This window comes from Embiotoca jacksoni, unplaced genomic scaffold, assembly GCF_022577435.1.
Source record: "Embiotoca jacksoni isolate LCO1_2020_lvr unplaced genomic scaffold, fEmbJac1.0.p SCAF_63, whole genome shotgun sequence".
NCBI classification, from domain to species: domain Eukaryota; kingdom Metazoa; phylum Chordata; class Actinopteri; family Embiotocidae; genus Embiotoca; species Embiotoca jacksoni.
In genome coordinates, this window is record NW_027185418.1 from 478,991 (window position 1) to 501,500 (window position 22,510).

General features: G+C 40.7%; 1 protein-coding gene across 2 annotated transcripts in view; it reads right to left on the reverse strand.

The window, feature by feature from the left end:
• bbs9 (Bardet-Biedl syndrome 9) overlaps positions 1 to 22,510 on the reverse strand; it is a 164,277-nt gene that overhangs the window by 107,897 nt on the left and 33,870 nt on the right. For both annotated transcript variants that reach the window (XM_069174989.1, XM_069174987.1), the window contains 3 exons: positions 16,189 to 16,293; positions 7,044 to 7,058; positions 152 to 292 (listed from right to left, as the gene is read on the reverse strand). In XM_069174989.1, coding sequence (XP_069031090.1) covers positions 152 to 292; positions 7,044 to 7,058; positions 16,189 to 16,293 — 261 coding nt within the window. The remainder of the gene's footprint in view (positions 1 to 151; positions 293 to 7,043; positions 7,059 to 16,188; positions 16,294 to 22,510) is intronic.

Genomic DNA, 22,510 nt, shown 5'->3' on the forward strand with positions numbered 1-22,510 from the left:
CTTGTTCACACACACCAGAAAAAAAACATCGTAAACAAATAAAGCAATGTCGTTTATAGGATCGGTGATTGAAATGAAGAGCCTCGATTGCTCGGAGAACTGAGAAACGGCGTCCGCACGTGTCTCTGGATGCGAGTGAGCTGCGTGTTACCTCGGAAGACGGAGCCGAGGTTAACGGGCGGCTGGTTGGTGTCCACGGTGATTTTGAACTTGGTGGTTTTGGCCGGAGAGGAAGGTACACACACCAACGCCAGAGGAAGACTGAACCTGGACTGGAGGACCTTGGGAACTCCTAGGAAAAAGTAAATACATCAAAATAAAAAAAATAAAATATTTTCCATTTTATTTAATCACCGTGTAGGCGCTAGCACCTGTGGTGGTTCTCGAGTTATTATTATAATCACTGGAATAGCTTCTACTTGTGCCATAACGGCAACGATCGCTACTACAAAAGCAAATATTTAATAATAATAATTGATTCGTTCTGTAATGTTTTATGCCACACGCCGATCTCCTTTTTCCTTTTGCTCTTTTCCTGAAGAACGACCGGAGTTGGAGCCACTTCCCCTTTAAGCGGCGCCCGTCACCGGCAAAATCCCCCCCAACGATGACTCGAATGAGGTCGACACGTCGCCTCTAAGGCTTTTTTTTCCTCTCCAAACAGCGGTCGAGTCGACACTGCAGATATTCAGATTACACGACTATCTGAGAGCTACGAGACCGAGAGACTCAACATCAACACCACAGTGTGGAGGCGTGTCGGTCGGAGATCCGAAAGGGAAGTTTTGTGAGAAGCGAAGGGGGGAAATTTTGAGAAGGAAGAGGAGAAGAAAAAAAAAAAAGAGAGAGGAGGCGAGTTAAGGCCAACTACGACGATGTTCTGAGCCTAAGCAGTGCTGAGCTTGGCAGAAATCTACACTTAGCTAGAATAACAGAGCGAGGGAGGAGGAGGGATGGAGGAAAACAGTTGTTAGGAAGAGACGGCGCGAGGTAACCAGAGGAGGGGCAGGCGAGCTGACGACGGCAGAGGGAGAAAACGAGTGGAAATAAACCAGCATGGCAGACTGAAAGAGAAATTGTATGAGGATTGACAGCTTGGGGGTGGGAGGGGGAGGGGCCGGGGGGGGGGGGAGAGGGAGGGGGAGGAGGAGGAGGGGGGGCGGTTTAATTATGGAAAGTTCCAGGTTATTACAGATAGCAATAATTACCCGCAACTACCGTGCACCTTTTCATTCAGGACTGAGCAATTACTACGTGATCACGTGGATAATTTCATTCGGTTTGAACGCGCGAAGCGAGGCCCGAGGGAGAAGAAGGGGACGAGGCGGAGCCAAAGAAAACAGTAGAAAACAGAGGAAAGGCGAGAGGAGGGGAAGAAAATGGATGGAGTTTTATAAAGAGGAAGAAGAAGGACCGGTGTCCGCTTTCTTTCTCGACTCACTCGCTTCATTTTTTTTAATTTTATTTTTTATTTTTTTCGCTGACCCTTCGTTCTGCATGGCCGAACGGTTATACAACGAATCACATCCAACAAACACAGCACAGAGGGTTAGGTACACACGTTGTCAAAGAGAATACCCAGGGACATTGCTAAATATAAAAATAAGAAGCCCAAACGTTGTTCCAAATGCTTTTCAGGGCAGTCAAGATACTTTATTGTTGTCTGGTTTTCATCCGTTTTTCTCCTTTTTTCGGTTTACTTAGAAATTTTCGAGGTTGAATTTCCTCACAAAGCAGACGAACACAGCATGAAAGCTGAAGCTAAGAAATGATGACCATTTAACCAGTGAAAATATCAGATCCAGATCCCAAACCAAAACACACTATCAACCCTTTTTTACTTTTCCCAAATACAAGTTGTTCCTTTTTTTTTTTTTTTTTTTTTCCCTCCCTCGTTTTATTTGAAGATTGTATTTCTACATTTTTCAGCCCATTTACTAAACATCACAAATACTCCAAAATATTTTACAGATGACCGTTTTTCAAGCCCCACACCGCCGTGTTTTAAAGCAGCTTTGACGGTAATCGGGCCAGACATGATGTACACTGTGATGGATTGCCTGACTCGAGCAGGTTTTAAGTCTGTCCAAGTTGAATTTCATAACATACTGAAATGAATGAAACCACTCGCTGCCTGAAAGGAAGGGGAACATTTAAAAAAAAAAAACAAAAAAAAAAACAGAGGTATGCTTTGGAAAATGATCATGATGATGGTAAAGTGTATATGATATGTAGTAAATGGATAAACACTGTAGACAGAAACAGGTATGGGGCCTTTAAAAGACCTCTCTGTCAAAGTGATTCCTGCACAGCACAACAGCTGTGGTGGGAAAATGATGCTGAAACTGAACATATAAACCAAAAATGAGATATTAGTGGCACAAAAGTACTACTTAAATGTCAATAAAATGTTACGTGGCTGAAATTGCTACTTTCTACTGACAAAAAAAAAAAAAAAAAAAAAAAAAAAAAGTTTACCTGTAAATTCATTGAGGGTTAATGAGGAATATACAGATGAATAATTGCAAGGTTTATGGTTTCAGTCATGTTATTTTTATCGGTCCACTAAGAAGTAATCTTGGAGTGGGAGAGACACGTCTAGAAATGTCAAAAAAATAAATAAGATAAAATAAAAATGCCGATGTGGATTCCTCTTCAGAAGAAATAGGTTCTTTCAGTATCTTTCAAAGCTATTTCAGGATGTGTCAAAAGTGAACGTCAGATTGTTGCCAGGGACTTGAATTCTTTTATTACGTTTCCTTATGCTCCTTTTGACTTTAAACTTTGACTTAGCGAGGATGTTTTGAGGTTTCCCGTTTGTTGGGTCAGATTGCTGTGTGGACTTTAACATTGAAACAAAAACAAAAACAAAAACTCGATGGTTAGGGAAAGCATAGAGGAGAAAATATAAGCACAGAGTTACAGAGATAAGGAAGTTAAAAGATGACAAAGAAAGAACAGAAAAAAAAACAGATGAAAATAAAGATGACAAGATGAGAGAAAATTGGATATTAGAATAGAAAGGTAAAAGGGTAAGAGGAATGGCGCAAGGATCGGGAAGGGATTTAAAATAATTTTTAAAAAAAAATTTAAAAAAAAAAGTCCAGGGGAAACACTTCTTCACCTCAAATTCAGCTTTGCCATTTGCTAGTCACCACTTTGTGTGTGTGGTTGTAAATCTGGTCTTGTTCCACCCCACCTCCGTACATTCCCCGGCTGTCGTCAGCAGGTTACACCCTCAGTACGGAGATTTACCTGCGTGGTGACTGCGTATTGTGTATGTGTGTGTGTGTGAGTGTGAGTGTGTGTGTGTGTGAGCGTGTAAATTTAAGAATAATTCTCCAAGCATCACATCAGCGAGACTATTAAGGCGCCTCGGGAGATGTTTTATGTTCAATATATTAATTATAGTAACAAATGGGACACAAACCTCACAGGAAGACATGGAAATGTGTTAAACATCAAAATTCTACTAGTTTTTACAACTGAACTGAACCCCCATCCCTTAAACCACATCCGCCTAAAATATTTATCCCTGATTTTGTCTTTAACTTGCGTACGAAATGTCTTCGTATTACTGTGTATTACTAACTGGCTTTACAGTTGTCCCCTCAAGGATCACTGGAAATTGTCAAGGAAATGCTGAACTAAACTTAAACAACAACATTGACCGATGGCTTCAATTTGTATTAACAAGAATGAGGGAAGTGGAAAAAAAACCCCACTTTGTCAACATTGGGATTTTAAAATAATTTGACCAGGTTTCACAAGTTTGCAGAAACTGAAAAGACAAAAGGCAGAGGAAAATAAATCTAGAGGGAGAACTCAACTCCCACAGTCCCTAAATCTGGATTCGAGTTTGTTTGTTGATGCAAAAGTGAATCTTTACACTGCAGGAGAGAAACTTTTAATCTACAACAATTAACAATTTCCTTGTACTGCACTAAAATACATGACACTAGAAAAACCCCAAAAGTAAAAGTGAAGACTTTGAAGCAATTTAATAAAAGGTGTTAACGTGTATTTTCTGGCTAAATGTCACTATATCGACGTGTATTTCACAGCAAAACAAATGGTGTGGTTTGTGGTTGGAGTACCAGAGGAACAGGAAACGGCACAACCTGAAAATATAACGCTTTCAGCCACCGCTGCAACGCATTCAAAACTGATCCGACAAGTATCAACGTCGGTGGTCTCATTGAAATGAATGAGGGGGCTGTGTTTTTTCGACGCCGTTGAAGTTTTTTTTTTTTTTTTTTTCCACTCATCTATGAATTCTTTTATATTTTCTGGACATTGTGAGCAGAAACAGGCCTTCATTAACGCACATCATTACTTTTTCCAAATGACTCAAATGCAGCGTGCATCTGCTGAAGTCATGTTCTGACTCACGTCACCCACACAGGACCCGAATTCAAAACGCCGGTTCCGAACTTCTCCGTGTTCCCGTGGCAATAAATAAATGTCACGTTGTTGACCTGCAGCAAACGGTGGCGGGTTTGGTCGTTTTTTTTTTTTTGTTGTTGTTGCTTTTTTAAACGGCCACGATAAAGGATGACAATCGGTCCCTCTGAGGCGACACTGCAATGGAGTGGGAAGAAAAGAAAAAAAAAAAAACAGCCGACTGCGGGTGTTTGAGATGTTTCAGTTCAGAAATTGGGGAACGGAGGCCTGCAGTGGGAGCGAAGCAAAAGACTGAGTAAGTGACTAAACACAATTTCTCAGTTACAGTAAACTGAGGTTTCCGTGTTTGTCTTGCACATTCTTCAATTCATCGACTTGCCTGGTCCTGCGAGAGTTTTAGTCTTCTGCAAAGCCGCTGTTTCAGAATGTCTTTTATTTTATTTTTTTTTATTTTTGTGTTGAATCTTTAATAGTTGAACCACATGCTGTGACCTCTGACCCTTGACCTCCCTCCCGATAGCCCGCTCGCAATAAGGATGATGGAAGGAAATGAGGCTTTGTCAAGCTGATAAGCACACTTAAAGTAACAACCGACAACCACTTCTGTTGTACATCCTTTGTGCTGTCGTCTCAGAGGACTGATTCCAATTAGCTGTAATCTGTGTGTATGTGTGTGTGTTTGAGTGTGTTTGAGTGTGTTTGAGTGTGTGTGTGGTATGTTAGAGACAGAGAGGAGAGGTGGAGAGGTTGAGAGAGAGAGAGAGAGAGAGAGAGAGAGAGAGAGAGAGAGAGAGAGAGAGAGAGAGAGACCACAGAGTTTATTTGAGCAGAGGACCACTGTACAGGATCAGGTTCTCACCACAGCTGCAGTGATGTCACCCATGTGTGTGTGTGTGTGTGTGTGTGTGTGTGTGTGTGTGTGACTGAATGCAATATACCGCATGTAATGTACACGCGCTCATTTCTGTATGTGGACCACAGAAGAAACCACGAAATGAAACAACCACAGCGCGCTCGGGTCTTTGATAAATCATATGCCGCAGTATTTATGGGCATTAAATGAGAAGGAGGACCAGGTGTGGAATTCTGAGTGCCGAATGACGGCCACGGTTCCCCATCCAGCGTATCAGTAATCTGATATTCCTGCTATGCAACAGCGATCAACACCTTTAACCAAGTATAATGCTTTGGTGTTGACTTAAGCGTCTCTATTTATTCTTTGAGGGTGGGTTTTTTTGTGTGTTTTTTTTAGATTTTGTAAATATTTATATACATTTTCTCGTTAAGGTTAGGGAGGACAAGCGAAGTGAGAATTTCTTTACGCTGTGTTATTGACGTTGGTTTTTTTTTGTGCATTTGAAAATAAAACGGTCTTGATCTTAAATCTCTTAATTCTGCAATCTTGAAATCGTTATAACATTTTCAAAAGATTTAATGAATTAAAACAAGACAAACAGACGGACCTCATTTTCAGAGCTATCGCGAATGGAGGCGACTAGATCTGTCCGGGAAATCAGCAGCTCAGACCGACGCATCGAATCCAAAGGAAGTGCGCTGATTTTACAGACCACCATCTACAAAATGTGCTTTTGTATGCTGGTCATTCATGCTTTTTTTTAAAACTACAGTGTATAATTACCGATGCTCTTTCTTGTACACATTATGATTTGAATTAGCCTTTATCTACATCGTGCCAGGAAATGAGGACGTACAATAGTTAGACCTATTGTCCTTTGCTAGCATATAAGATGCTTACTCATGGCAGCGTGTGCAAGACTCTTTAAACATCGTCATGTGTTCAGTTTACGCACGCGTCTTAAAATCCGACGGTGTGTTCAGACCAAACGAAGCGAACGTTCGCCTCATGCGAGTGTATTTTTTTTTTTAACCGTTCTGTCCGATATACTAAATAAAAACCTTTAATCAATACAGTGACTCTGACTGATGTTATTCGATAGTGTGTGTGTGTGTGTGTGTGTGTGTACACTACTGCAGGGCCTCTAAACCCACTATAGATTACAGGACATCCTATTCTGTATCAAAGCACATAAACTCAGACGGACTAAAACAAACAAGCTTTGACAACTAGGAACACTCCTGTGTGTGTGTGTGTGTGTTACTGCGAGTGTAAAAAAGAGATGTGTGGTAAAATATGAGACTCAAGGAGTTTTATGTACCTCTGTATATATTTGTGTGCGTGTGGATGTGTGTGTGTGTGTGAGACAGATGGTATTTCTGAGTAAACTGCATCGAGTTTTAAAGGATAAATGAATATAAATGGATATTTACATTTTTCCACAGAGTGAGGAAATATGTATGTGTACAAGTGTGTGTGTGTGTGTGTGTATGTGTGTCCAGACTCTTGCCAAGTATCACATAACATGAACATAAACAGTAGGCAGCAGTCGTTTCCTGTATATACAGCAGTGTGTGTGTGTGTGTGTGTGTGTGTGTTTGGAAACCATAAAGTATAGTTTTGATAATATGCGCATTTCTATGAGTGTATAGGAATGTGAATATGTAAGAATATGGGGGTGTATCTGTCAAAATTCAGCATATACATGTATATGTATACTATAATAATGACGGTGTGTGTTTCTACTTGTTCTATTCTATCCAACTCTACTAAAAACACTTACCTTTGGGATTAAGCTCTGCAGAAAGTAAGAAAAAAAAAAAAAAGAGTTACGAGTTAAAAAAGAAAATTCATAAAAGATCAGAGAAACAGAAACAGAAGAAGAAAGATTTATCACTCCTCCCATCTGGTGTTATTCCACGCAGACCGGTAACAAAAAGCATCGGAAGAACTAGACTCTGCTGAAATTCCCTGGGAAAACCTTCATCTTCCTGAATATGGATATACACAAAAAAAAAAAAAAAAAAGAAAACACTTGGTTTGCCGCCACACACACACTTGGAAAGTACAGCTGGAGCTGCTCGTCAAGAGGTTAGTATGAAAATTGGTTTGGACAGAATCAGCAGGAAAAGACTTCTGTCCTTCTGAACCGATCGGTATGAAGAGTTGAGCTCCTTTAAAAGAAGTTAAGGTACTTTAGAAAACAAGAATTATTTATTCAACTTCAAATCCTTTTAGAGATACATGTGTAAAAGATGACAATATCATAAACACAAAAATAAAAGGAGACTTTACCGTTACAAGGCACTACAAAACTGCAAAATGAAGTTCAGACAGTTTTGGTTGTGATATTTCACCTTTCACCAAGTACTTTGCAAATCAATTAATCATTTCAATGTTTTTATTTATTTATTTATTTATTTTTTAAAGCAGAGATATCCCAAATTCCTCTGAACAATAAATTCGAACATATTTAGGGCCCGAGCACCGATGCTGCGAAAGCCCTATTGTTAATCAAGCGTCTCTCCTGGCGAAATATTTTGTATTTTAGTGGAGTCGCGAGTGGGCGTGGCCAAATGGCTCGTTAGCGCCCCCTACACAGGTGGCTACATTTACCTACTTGCACGAAATTCGGTGGACATGTGTATCACACCGAGATGTACAAAAAAGTTCCAACGCACCGTTAAGTCAACTCAACGGGAAGTCCGCCATTTTGAATTTAGTCGGCATTTTTGGCGATTCACACGTTGTAATAACATTTAACAAACTCCTTCTGCAGATTTTGTCGGACCGACTTGAAATTTAGTCTGTGCACTCTAAACATGTTTGGAATTAAAAGTTATCACTAGAATTTGTTTTCGTTGATTGGTGTGCCCGTGGCATGTCGTTCAAAAAGTGACCCAAAAGTAATTATTGTATATAGTATATAGTATATTGTATATAGTATAGCCAGGGCGATGCGGCTAAGTTTGATGTTTCGCCGTGACACAGGAAGTTGATGTTTAAGATCAAACGATGCTCCAAACCTCACGAAACTTGCATCAGGCACCAACTTTCATGAGTTTTGGAAGATGTCAAAGTCGACAAAAAAAAGGCTAAACAATAAGGAACGAGATCGAGAAAAAAAATTAAAACTGCAAGGGGGAATATGCGGACCTTCGCGTGCTGCACGTCGAGGAGCCGGCGGCCCCCGACCCGCTGGAACCCCACCGTGCAGCATGCGAGGGCCCGCATATCACCGCTTTTTTTCAGTTTTAATTGTGTTTTTGTTTTTTTCCACATCTATATGTTATTTGAAAATGAACCGAGACCAACGAGCGACCAGGACCTAGTTTTGTTCAGACCATGTAGCGATCACCGTAGAGAAGTCCAGCTCTCGAGGATTCAGAACCACTATTCATCTGGGCCGTCACTCACCAAAGAACTCGGAATGGTTCGTTGCCTTTGTGTTGATTGATTCTGCCAGACGTAAATTATTTCCCCATTTCTACTTATGTATTAAAATTTCTAAATTTCTAAAATTTTCTAAAATTGTATTATATGTAAAGCGTCAAGGCCAAAAGTTTAGGATTTTAAATGATGGGAGGGAATGTGGTTTTTTTTCTTCTAAGGAATGAAAATATTAGATTTTTATGGACGTTTTTAAAATATAAAGTATGAAATGTGACATAAAATCTGCTTTTGTAGGAGTAGGAGTATAAGCGATCTATAAAACTGAGCATCTGCCCGACAACATTCGGAAAAGGGCAGAAAAAGTAACACTCGACCATAAAAACAAGACTCAGGTTGCAAAATTGGCATTTAAAAAAAAAAGAAAAAAAAAAAAGTTTTGTGCAGGGAGACCATCTCTTATCCCTGCTCCTTGCGGACGTATTTTCCCAGCTGCCCTGGGATTTAAAAACTCAGTCTGCTGCTTCTCTAACCTTTAGGCCGCGGCAATGGAAGTCTGGCAGATTAAGCTCTGATTTGATTGGTCGAAGAGAATTTCCTGCGAATGTGAATGAGAAGCAGATGGCAGGTTGCAGGCCAATGAAAAAAAGGCACCGAGGTGCTGAGTCAAAAAGTTCACGTCTTATTAAATCTGATGAAAGTCACGCTTCCTTATGGCTGCCTTCCTTTCCTGTAATAACTCTGCCTTCATCACTCTCTCTTTTCTGACATAATTCTGCTTTCTATCTGAAAAATTCAGATATCAGTATTACTTTGTGACAATTGCACAACATTTATTCAGTCAACAATACTGGGATGCCAACAGCACATGCATTCCTTTACATTGGTTCAAGCCAAATTCAGCATCACTAATTCATTTTACACTGTACTATTTTCTGTATTCTCTATCACATACTTTTCTAGACTACTTGAAAGAGTGGTGTCAGAAATATCAAAATTTGGTCTCAAATATAGCATTGTGCCAAAAAGTGAGGAGGTTTTCCCAAAAATGGCAGAAAATAATTTTGATGTATTAGTTAACTGCAAATACAAGTGCAGTGAACATATATTTTTTTGAAAAAGCATTAAATCCAATCAATAGCTGCGTGACCCGTAGACTGTCTAAAACATGGACACGGCCTTCATGATGTCACCCACAGGTTTCCTGAAGCTCCTAATCCACAAATGGGCAAAGAGGCGGGGTGTGGGCGGAGCTAAGGAGTGCTGAATGAAGACCGGTTACTGAAACCAGCACCTTGAAGAATCTCTGTCTGTTTGGGTCTGCCTGAACATCTACAGCTGAAACCTGTAGACAGCTGTCCGATCTCAAGCAGTCCTGTCTTTAACGATGCATTACTTTAAGCCTTAATATAATGTTAAATGGTTACGTTTTACAAAGATTCACCCCAATACAGTTGTCACCAGCTGAGAAATTAACCGTAGAGACCCAAACTGTGTTATGAACCAACATGTCAACATGTTTATTTCTGCTTTGGGGATCTATTGGGATTGACACGCTTTTGAGAGGCAGCCTCAAGTGACCAGTCACAGAACTGCACTTTTTGTACATTTCTGAGTTGGGTTCCTTTCTCCCTCTGCCTTCATATCAGGACCAATTCTTCAAGTTTTTATTTCCTTTAACACAGGTACTGTATATCATAAACTCTCATATGGAGAAGCATTCAAAGATTTCTCAAAGCAAAGTGACACTTGGGGAGTTTGATGGCCGTAAAACACATGGACGACATACCAACAAATCCTCGTGATATCATCATATTGAGCAGTATTATCTAATCCTGTCATTACCTTGTCTGGAACTCAGATTACCCCCCCCCTCCCCGCGCCCCCTGCACTGCCAAAGAAAAGAAAGTAAAAGCAAAATTGGAGCTGGAGAAAAAGAAAAAATGTCTAAAACAACACTCAGAGGGAAAGAGGAAAAAAAAAAGAAAACCGAGAGAGAAAACTAAAAGTATCAATGTTGAGTGAAAGCTCCAGTTAAACGTAAAGGACGTGTCAAATGGAGCAAGAAGCCTCTCACTGCAAACACACAGTTACACACACACACACACACACACACACACACACACACACACACACACACACACACACACACACGCGCGCGCACGCACACACACACACACACACACACACACGCACACACACGCACACGCACACACAGACACACACAGTAGCTAGTGCTGGCCAGCTGCCAGCCAGTGTTCAATCAGTGTTTTCCTGTTCTAAAATCTCTTATAACGGCTGAGAAATTGGACTGGCTGAAATGAATGAAACTCTGGATCCATTAGGTAGAAGAAAAAAAAAAAAATCAGTTTAATGTTTCATGACTACAAGCCTTTATTATATCGATAATAGCTGAGAAGGTTGAGGAGGTGTTCTTTGGTATAATTAACTACAGATTCACCTAATGGGTTTCACTACTTGGTTTTTTTTATTTTATTTTTTATTTTGTTTTAGAAATCAAATATCTCAGCTTTCAAAATATTCCTCCCTTGACATTTTCTGGACTCATTTTCTGTCCAAATCTGTGTTTTTGAATTTTCACAATTAACGAGAACGTAAAACATCAGGATTATATTCTTCTCTGTCAGTTGCCAACTCGCTGGCTTCTTTTCAAACACGCGCTTTCGCTGGCCTTTCTACTGAGAAATATGTCTTTCAAACAGACATCGAAGGGTTTGATTGCATTGGCCGCTACGCTGCAGTGTCCATGAGCAAAACACTGAAGGTAGTAATAAACGGTGACATATTTTTGTTTCACTTTTGTCTTTTTCTATATTTTCCTCACCGAGCTGACCTCTCTGTCGTATAATGTATCACAATCTCTTCAGCGGCAGAAACCCGAAAGGGTTTTTAAAACGTCACGACTGTCAGCGACCAAAAAAAAAAACATTTGGTCCAAACCAGTAAAAAGCTTCTAAAATTCTGAATAAATATGAACCTGGAACTAGTGGAGGGGTTCTATGGACCATCCGGGTGCTGCAGCCTTAATAAAGTCTGAACTGAAAAAGAGTTGATCGAATTGGCAGGTTTCAGATCGTGTTTTTGGTTTTTTTGTTTGTTTGTTAAAAAGCCCACTGGAATGATTTATTATCATATAACACTTTTTTTTAAAGTATGTGCAAGCATTATGTAGTTATAATTATTACGAATATAATCAATTAAATAAAAGCAACCTTGACCCTAAATAAGTGGCCTAAATAGGAAGGATGAATTAACCAACACGAAATAATTAATTTAATGAGGTTCATTCAAGTTTTTGCTGAGATTGACACTTGTCCATCATGATATGATTACACTTACTGTAACTTGCATTGTGACAGTGTTTAGTGCAGGTACACACACACACACACACACACACACACACACACACACACACACACACACACACACACACACACACACACACACACACACACACACCTTTAGTTTATGCATGATATCTCTGGACAGTCCACAATAAGATACAAAAATAGTTTTAAGCAAGCAACCGATACGAGAAAATATTTGAGAAAATAGTTAACACTTTTTGATATCTTCTAAAGCAAAAAAAAAATAAATCTAAGGACAGCTTTTAAAGACTGCAAAAGCTGCTGATGGCCTGATCAATGAAATACAACTGAATAGAAAGCACTCGGGGAGTAAAAACCTCTGCTACCATTAACAAGTTGATTATTAAGCGAAATGAAATAATTAATCGCCAATATGCATTAAAATACATAAACAATAGAAAAAGACATTAAGACAAAGTGCACTGTATCTAGCCACATTTTTTTCATCGTAAGTAATTGAACCAGCTCATGAGAAAGCCAGAAACAAGAAGAAAAAAAAAAAGGTGTCTTATCTGTTATACAATCCTGTATAAAATAAAACGGAAATCACTTGTTCGTTGGCCTGTGGACATACATTCCTCCACATCTGTTAAGCTGTTGTTATACCGTGCACACTAACAAAGAGAGCAAAGAACATGATCTGCTTGGCAAAGGGAAGAAGCAACACCGGCATCAGCTGGCCTGCAAAAAAAAAAAAAAAAAAAAGATCCTTGCAAATGGATTTCAGACCAGTTAAGTAAAAAAAAAAAAAGAAGAAGAAAGGACCCAACAAAAATAGTGCAGCGTCAAGGAGACAACTACATACTGAGATGCTGGTCACTCTGACAGGCTCAATAAAACAGGAGAAAACAATAAAGACTGCCAAGGTAGCTTCCTGGGTTTCCACAGGGATTTGGCTTAGCAACCAGTGAATCATGGCTGGCCGTGTGTTATGGAAAGTATCCGCAACTTATCTCGGACCGCTCGGATGAAAATGCCCATTGTGCGTGTGTGTGTGTGTGTGTGTGTGTGTGAGTTGACAATGTACTGTAAATGCCAACTTGACCACTTGATCCCTCTCGAAGTGTGTGTTTGTGTAGAGCCCATTCTGAGGGTATTAAGGAAATCACAGAGGGGCACTAATGAAATTCTTTCTAGATTGTAACGACTCCTGCCACCGTCAAGCCTCCTTTGAAAGGCTTAAGAAGTCGACAGTCTTCTTAAATGTCAGAGCCTTTGTAGGGCTTAAAAAGGAGGGCACGGCAGCCCCCCCGGGGTGGGAGTGTTGTAACGCGGGGTGGGTGGTGTGCAGCCGTAATCATCACCCCCGGGTGGGTTAGCAGAGTGGAGGGGGAGAAAAGAAAGAAAAAAGGCAATAGAGACGAAGTGATGCATTCCTCCCCGAGCCAGGACGGCGTTTAGAGGATGAGAGTGGACGAGGCATTACGGGAGATTAGCTGAGGAGAAAACACACAACCATTCTCTTGGCATCATGAATTTGTTTTCGTCCAACGGTGTGCACTGTTTTAATTCCGCGTTATTATTATTCTCCGTAAACGAATGCATTTTTGGAAACTTTATCATATTCAAAAACTCATGAAAGTTGGTACACGATGGGGAAATATTTCTTACCTACTTGCACGAAATTCGGTGGACATGTGTATCACACCGAAATGTACAAAAAAGATCCACCGCACCATTAAGTCAACTCAACGGGAAGTCCGCCATTTTCAATTTAGTCGCCATTTTTGGCGATTCGCACATGTTGTACTTTAACGATCTTATCCTACAGATTTTGTTGGACCGACTTGGAATTGAGTCTGTGCACTCTTAACATGTTTGGAATTAAAAGTTATCAAAATAATACGTTTTCGTCGATCGGTGTGCCCGTGGCGTGGCGGCCAAAAAGTGACCCAAAAGTCATACTTTGACTTTTTAGGCATGACTTTTGGGTCACTTTTTGGCCTTGCACGTTCCGACTGCATTCCTCCTCCACTGCCTGTCAGACTCAGCAAAGGGCACTACAACATATGTACTGTTGTTAGGGGATGGGGCACAAACTTCCAATACTCAAATAGTCTTTATATTCTACAAAACCGACTAGTATAAACGACTTTTGTTCTTCTTTATTTCCCCCCCGTTTCTACGAGGCGCCTGATTGTAAAGAGTAACTCCCTTCAGAAGGGGGCGGTAAACTGCCTGCCAGTTGCCATAAATGACATAAGGAGAAGAAGAAGACGCTGCTCTCAGGGGTCCAGAGCTTTGCAGGTGAAGTTTTTCCAATATCGATAAAAAAAATCGAATTGTTCCAAGCTAATTTTGAATAGTAGTTTTGCTTGAAATGCCCATCTTTACTAAAAATAATAATAATAACTTTCATACCGTGATATTTTATGATATCTCCATCCTGGAATACCTTTCTTTCTTCCTTTCTTCCTGCCTTCAGTTTAAAATCTCTCCTTTTTCTTCACCCAAGTTTATATACTGTACATTTTCTCCTTCTATTTCCATCACCTCTCCACGAGAGTACAACTCGCCTCTTTACCTCCTTACCCTCATCTAACTCCCGTGTTTCTCACTTATTTTGTAATTTTTTTTTCCACATCTTGTCATGCGTCCTCTTCCTCAAACCTGTCAACCTTTTCTAATCCTGCCCACAGTCCAACACACGATCAGCTCCCCGACACGCTCTTCTCAAGCTGCTTGGCTTCTGAGGTGACACTCCAGACTCATTATTTTCAACTATTTTTAGCATCACAATAAAGCTTAACCAAAAGAAGAAAAAAAAAAAAGGGAGAAAAACTTCCCAATATTTCCAGACATTTCACATTAAATGTGCTTCTGGGGAGGGGAAACTGTTCCACCAACAGAGCTCTGCCAAAGCAAATGTAATCCAAAGGAAACAATAGCATGAAAACACCGATTATGTTCATGACCTGATTTTCTGAACAAACGTTAAAATAGATCCGTCTTTTTTTTCTTTTAAGGAGGAGGGCTGTGACATTTTGAAATAAAGAGTGGTTTTGTTGGTTTGTGAGAGGAAAAGTAATATCTTCCAGAAATATTGCCGAAGCCTGGAAACAGATGCCTGGAAGCATGAACTGGGCTCGTCTGGAAAGAGCCCAGATGTCTTTACGTCAAGTCAGCGCTCCGTCAGCAGCTGGTGCTCGGCGCTGTCGCACAACACGTTAACACGTGATGTTAAAGACGTCAGGCTAACCTCACGATGCTTCTAACGCCAGTGCAGAAATCCTAAGGTTCACTTTAAAAGATTAGTTTTACAATCTAGGTATCAGTCAACCCACCCCCCAGGACTAAAAAGTGAATACTGTCGCCGTCTTTCCGTGACTTTAAATGTCACTGCAGAACAAAATGAATGAAAAAACAAACATAGATATAATAAGGGGATGGATTACACTCTATCAGAACCGTTAACAGTCTTCTCTCTGCACTCTAACTCTATTGTATTTTATCAATGTTAGAATGTTACGCATTTAATCTGCTCTTATGCATTTTATTTATTTTCTATATTTTCAAATGTTCCTTCATATTTGTTTTTTATGTCAAACACTGCATGTCATTCTCTTGCTGGAAAGCTCTTTGAGATGCTTTTCTTGAATGAAAGGTGCCATACAAATAACGTTTATTATTATTATTATTATTATTATTATTATTATTATTAATAGTCGTTCTGAACAGCCATACTGGAAAGACATTTGGGGATATCTGTGCACATTTTCAGGCATTCTCTCCATGAAGACAATCACAGTGTCGCACTCGGTCGCTAAAAATCGTTGTTTAACGAGCAAAAAAAAAAAAAAAAAAGCTACAGACAGAAAATGAAACAGCGTACTTTTTTTTCTCGCTCTCTATACAAAGAGCTAATTACTCGAGTTTTACGTTTTCAGTGGTTTGGCAAAGAAAGCATTCGATTTTCTCATTCACGTGAGCATATTTTGAACCACCATGTTCATGTTTGGTTTTCTAAGGGTATCATGTTCTGTGGATTTATGTTTAACAGAGCAGTAAGAGCTAAATATAGAAATATGGAATCTGTAGGAGGGATTTCTCTGTGAAATTACAGCTTTTGGTTGAAATGAAACACGCACGCTTCAGCTCGTGAAAACGTGTCACGAGCGACTTTTTTTTGTTTTTTTTCTTCTTCTTTACCTGTCGGCGAGCTGAAGGACACGGTGATGTGTCCGGTCAGGTCAGCGGGAGGGTACCGGCCGTTGAGAAAAGCAGAGAACACCACAACTTTGGACGAGCCAACACCTGAAAAACAAAGAACAAATACTTTGTTAACATTAATGCTGAAATGGAGATTCCTGGCTTCACTTCACGTCCTCAATGTCATCTTTACCGGGTTTTTTTTTAGCTGTAATATCTTCTGTCCAAAAACATCAAGACGACTTTATGTGATAGCCGGGGTTATAGAAATGAGAAGAAATAGAGAAGGAATAACAATAATAAACTTTATTTGTATAGCACTTTTCTAAATTTCAGTTACAAAGTGCTGCACATAAAATAAGCCATTAAAACAAAACAGCAAGTGAATTCCAACCAGTTTTAACAACACGATGATCGCGTAAAACAACCATAAAAAATGTATTAAAAGCAAATTATAACAGGGTATAAAAGAAATAAGAGTCTATCGCTAAAATCAACTAACATCAGCAAAGGCTATGAAAGTATGTTTTAGGAAGAGATTTAAAAGATGTCACTGACTCAGCAGACCGAATTTCATCAGGCAGCACCCAAAGTAAACCGTCAAATACAGAAAGATGGTTTTCGTATTCTTGCTCAGATTTATAATCTTTATTTATTCCATCATCAATTCATGTTTCTGATTCGTGTGTGTGTGTGTGTGTGTATTCAATCATTGCTCTTACTTTTCTAAAACCATTATTTTTGTCTATCTTATCTATTGTATACGTATTTATATTTTTTTTCCTTAATGTGTGCACCTTTTTTTTTTTTCTTTCTTTTTTTTTTCTTTCCTAACTGTGTTTCTATGCTGCTGTGACGACTACATTTCCCCACTGTGGGATAAATAAAGTCTTATCTATCTATCCAATTTAAATCATAATTTAGCAAATTGTTTATATGGCTGTTTTGACACCGGCAAAGGTATCTGTAAATGTTAAATGATGCCTTAATTGATTAAGACAAGCAGCAGTCTTGGGAGTTCTAAAAAATAAAAATTAAAAAAAGACGCGAAACGGCTGCTGAAAAATGAAATAAACAATAATATTACATAATTTCAAATAATGTCATTTTTGTCCAGACAGAAGGAGTAAACCAGATGACAGTTTGTTAAGTAAGGTCGGATCTTAAAGGGGCGTTCCAACAATGTTACACAAGATATTATGTTATTCGTCAGATTATTACTCTGCCCGTGAAAACAGTCTCATAAAATGTTTTATAGGTCTGAAAAGTTCATAATAATCACGATAGCATCATTTGGTTGAACTTGGATTGGGCTTGACATTTAATATGCCGTGTTACAAACACGAGGTGTAAAGTTTGAGAGAAGGCGGCGAGCGTGGTCTAATTAAAGTCTATCTATCAAACTCCATTAAAAATAAGTGGCGGATCTGCTGTTTTTACAGGCGCGACTCACATCAAGAACTAAAAGTCAAATGTTATTGACCTTTCTGCTTGCCCATTCTTTTTTAAAACCCCATTTTGTGCGAGTCTCGGACAATTTAGTCTGAAAGTCGCTGGACTTCCCCTTAAAGTAATTGGTGTTATTACGAATGCAAATGTCAGTTCGAGTGAGATTTTCGTACTTCTAGAACAGAAGCGTCTGTTTTATTCCAACTTTCTTTATAGAAAGACATTGAATGATGAATGAGGAAATGGAGTAGTCAGCAAAAAACGCGCGCGCGTGCGCACACGCACACACACACACACACACACCTGAACAGTCAGCATGTTCAAGGTGTGGACAGAACAGGATACAGTAAGGCCGATACAAACCAGACCCCCTTAATGTACGTACGTGTACACACACACACACACACACACACACACACACACACACACACACACACACACACACACACACACACACAACTTATGCTAAACATCACCATCGAAGGTGAAGACAGAGGATTAACAACATTAACCAGAACTTTACCTTGTGTGCGCGCGCGCACACACACACACACACACACACACAGAGGACTGAAATTATATGTAGCATAAGAGATGGCCGATGACTTGTAGCTTCCCCTGAAATACCCCAAAACCAACAGCGAGAGAGAGAGAGGGAGAGAAGGAGAGAGAGAGAGAGAGAGAGAGAGAGAGAGAGAGAGAGAGAGAGAGAGAGAGAGAGAGAGCAAACAAGCTGGAGAGAAAAGGCAGGGATCAAATACAGACGGAGAGGAAAGGATATATTACAGCTAATGGCTCCATGCAGTCAGTCTCTCTCACACACACACACACACACACACACACACACACACACACACACACACACACACACACACACACACACACAAACATACATACTTGGGATTCAGTCACCTGTAACAGACCGAGCTCAGGAACATCACGCCCCATTACACCACCACACCGTCCTGCGTGTGCGTGTGCGTGTGTGTGTGTCCTAACTGAATGAAAGTGAAGGGAGAGTGCGTGAAACACTTCTATGTCGTTGTGTATTTCATAATGTAAATTTGAATAGTGAAAAGCCAAGATGACCTTCTTCCTACCGCACGCACACACACACACACACACACACACACACACACACACACACACACACACACACACACACACACACACACACACACACACTGAGGGCGAGACGAGGCCTCTCGACTTGAGGATAGACAGAGCAGGAGGAGGCAAGATGGATGAGAGGAGATAAAAGGAGACATAACTACCCTCCCATCCCCCCCCCCCCCACACACACACCGACGGAGAAGATAAATGATAAAAAGCTGCGAAAGACTTTCTCCACACCCCTCAGACGCTCTGACAACATGACCTCCTCTCTCCCTCGTCCTCCACCTCCCATCCATCCTTTTCTCTCGCCTCCCTTTTCTATCGTCGCATCTTTTCTCAGCCTCCTCTCGCACATCTCTCCTTCTCGTCAGCGTTTCTTTTCTTTTTTTTGTATGACCACTTGAGCCTGACCGATGGCTCAATTTGAAAGATCAGCAGCGCTATTAACAGTGAGTTAAAGTAATGTCGATATAATAAAGATCCTCCCCGTAGAACAGTCGGATATTTTGCAGGCAATTTGTGTTCATTGTCACGAGTGAGAGATGTTGAATACGAGCTGGAGCCAAAAGTCCATTCGCTTTGCATTGAGTCTGAAAGCAGAGATAAACAGATTATCTACCTTTGTCCCAAAGGTTTTAAAAAAAAAAAAAAAAAAAAAAAAAAAAAAAAAAAAAACATCTGTATACCTCGTATCTTTGTCATGTAAAAATGATGATTTGTGGTTTTACAAGGATTAATAGACTGCGACTACTTTTCTCCAGATGGAGTGAGGAAATAGTTCCAACACATAATTCCTAATATGTTGCACCACTTAAAGTCAGAGATAAATTCAGATACACGTTAAGCCCTGGATGTGGTCTGGTTGCGTTACAGTTCAATTATTGTTAGGTTGCATCTTGAAACTCAAATTTAAATGTTTCAATGGAGGGCATTTCTTTCTTTTTTTTTTATCATCTTTTTCAACTATCATAAAATTATTAATGTGGGTGTCGTTATACTGTATATATGTGGAAAAAAACTGTGAATTTAAAAAAAATTCATTAATAATTAATAATCATCGTTAAATAGTAATTGACTTTAATTTTCCATAAATTTAGCCATTTATAAACATTCACATGTGAATTTCAAACTTAAAATGAACTTTAAAAAAAAAAATCAATCCGATGAATGCAATACGAGCTGGACGGAGTGGAGACAGAGCAAGACTCAAAGAGGTCAAATCGCAGCCGAAAAAAGAAAAAAAAAAGTGCTGTTCCAGCGAGTAAGTAAATAAATAGATGGTAGAATAAACAATAAGGAGACGTTTCAGGCCAAATGAAACCAAACAATTTGTGATAATCCAAAAACAGTATCGGTCTCGTCGATGTATCGTCAGGTTGTAATAATCATCATTGTTTTCCCTCCCTCTTCTGCATCCCTGCTGCCTCTCACTACATGTTCTCTCTCGCTTTCTTCTTGCCACCCCCCTCCCATCCCTCCCTCCCTCCCTCCTCCCTCCTTGTCATCCTGTCTGTCAGCAGAAGGCTTTTAACCCCGTGTGCCCCCGGAGGTCACGCTGGTCAGACTGGTTTAAGTGCTTTAAGTGTTCCCAGGCCCATTAAAGACCAACAAACAAGACCAAAGAGGACACAAAGTAATCCCTCTTCTTCTCCTTTCTCTCCTTCATCTCTTTTTTTTTCTCTCTCTCTCTCTCTCCCTCTCTCCCTCGTATACATTCGGGCAGATCTGGGCAGGTCAGGGCGGCGCTGTGGGCGTCGGGACCCGAGAGCGCCGAGGTAGGGCGTCTGCGTGACCTCCAGGTCCGACCCGGTGAGATTGTTCAGACTGGTCCCAGTGTTCTCAGGGCGCATTAAACCATTAGCGCCGCTGCCAACGTAAACAAAATCGGATAAAGGAGGCTGAACCCCCCCCCCCCCACTCCTCCCTCTCCTCCTTTACCTTTATTTCCCCTCCACTTTCCAGACTTTTTTCTCCGTCTCTTTTTTTTTTTTCAACCCGAACAGACCGGTTGTTGGGTTTTTTTGCCACACTCCCCCCCCCCCCTCCCCTCCCTTCTTCAGTTCCCAAATAAACATCATTTTCTTTGACTTGAAATCCTTTTAAACACCTGTCTCCGAGTTCAAATCGAAACGCTGCGAGGCAGCAGCTTGTAGCCGCCTTCGTCTGTGCAAATGATCTTTCACTGCGGTCGCACTTTCTGTGAAGGAAAGTAAAAACATTTTTTTTAAAAAGACGAGACCGACCGTACCGCCAAAGGTACAACTCTCCGTGTGAGAACATATGAACGTAAAAAAAATAAAAAAAAAATAAAAAATTGACGATGAGTGCAGCGGGCGGCAGAGGACACCATCTCAATACGTTCTTCAAATTTTGGAAACTCGCTTGCGACGAGCGAGAGCGCGCGCTAAATTTAAACCCACGGGCTCGCATGTAAACTGCGTGCAAGTTGCCCTGGATGTAGGTTCTGACACGTTAAGAGTACCCGCTGTGTTCCGTGAGACAACGTTTGAAATGCTCCACGTGAAAGCGGTGTTTATTTGGAGAGCTGCAGGAGGGTTTCGTGCCGTTCGTCCCGATACATTCGTAAAGTTAGCAACGAGGCAGAAAAAACACATTTATGAGGGGGGAAAAAAAAAAAAAAAAAATCTAAAATAAATACGCATGTATGAAATAAACTGGGAATTATCCTTTTAACGCAGTTTCTGGGGCTTGGTTTTCATGGGAGCGCAGAGATTAATGCACGCAGTGTTTGTCTTAACCTTAAAATGCACTTTGGAGGCAACCCGATAGCCGAGCGCTTTGCGAGCGAACGCCAGATCGGTGCAGCGACGACCCCGTTCGCTTCCCTTTGCTGCACGTCATTCCCCTTCTCTCCTCCCTCTCATTTCCTGTCTCTCTCTCTCTCTCTCACTATTCCTGTGAAATAAATCTTAAGAAGCAAAACTAAACTGTTTGTGTTTCGCCGGTCTTTTGGTGCCCGTTTGCAGCACGGCGGAAAACGAAGCGCAAATACATGAAAGTTTGATTTCAATTAGGAAAGAAAAACGAGTATTTAAGTGAAAATGAAGTCAGAGGTTACTCTGAGAGCACTCGTCTGTGTGTGTGTGTGTGTGTGTGTGTGTGTGTGTGCGTGTGTGTGTGTGTGCGCGCCCGTGAGTGTGAAGTGCAGCACGCTTGCAGCTATCAAGGGTTCGGGGTTATAGTACGTGACAGCTCAGGTTAAAGTGACTACTGACTTTTAGGAAGAGGTCGGAGGTCAAGAGGGGTGGAGATGGGGATCTTATACCTCACAAGGAGATGGGAAAAGGGCGCGCGCGTGTGCGTGTGCGTGTGTGTGTGTGTGTGTGTGTGTGTGTGTGTGTTTCCCTGCCATGTGCAAACAATATTAAAAAAAAAAAAAAAAAAATCTGGGAGGTGGCTCGGACACATTCCTGGTCTGCTGTTGGTTTAACTTGCGCGTACGTGCGAACGCGGGCGAGCAGCCGCATGCGTCATCGCGGCAAAACGCCATCGGCGACCGTCAGTGTGGTGTTAAACACCGACCTCTGACCCCCGCGGGCCGGGTTTAGGTCGTATCACCGTGTAGGGTCTAGTCCTTAAACACTAAAACGCAAGACTAATCGTCATTCGGAGATAAAGTGACGGCGACCGTTTTTGTTGTTGTTTTTTTTTGCAACTCGCTTCACAGTTTAAACACGTTTTAAGTTTCTTTACTGGATTAAAAGGTTTTGGTTTGAGCGCCTGATGAATCTTCGGC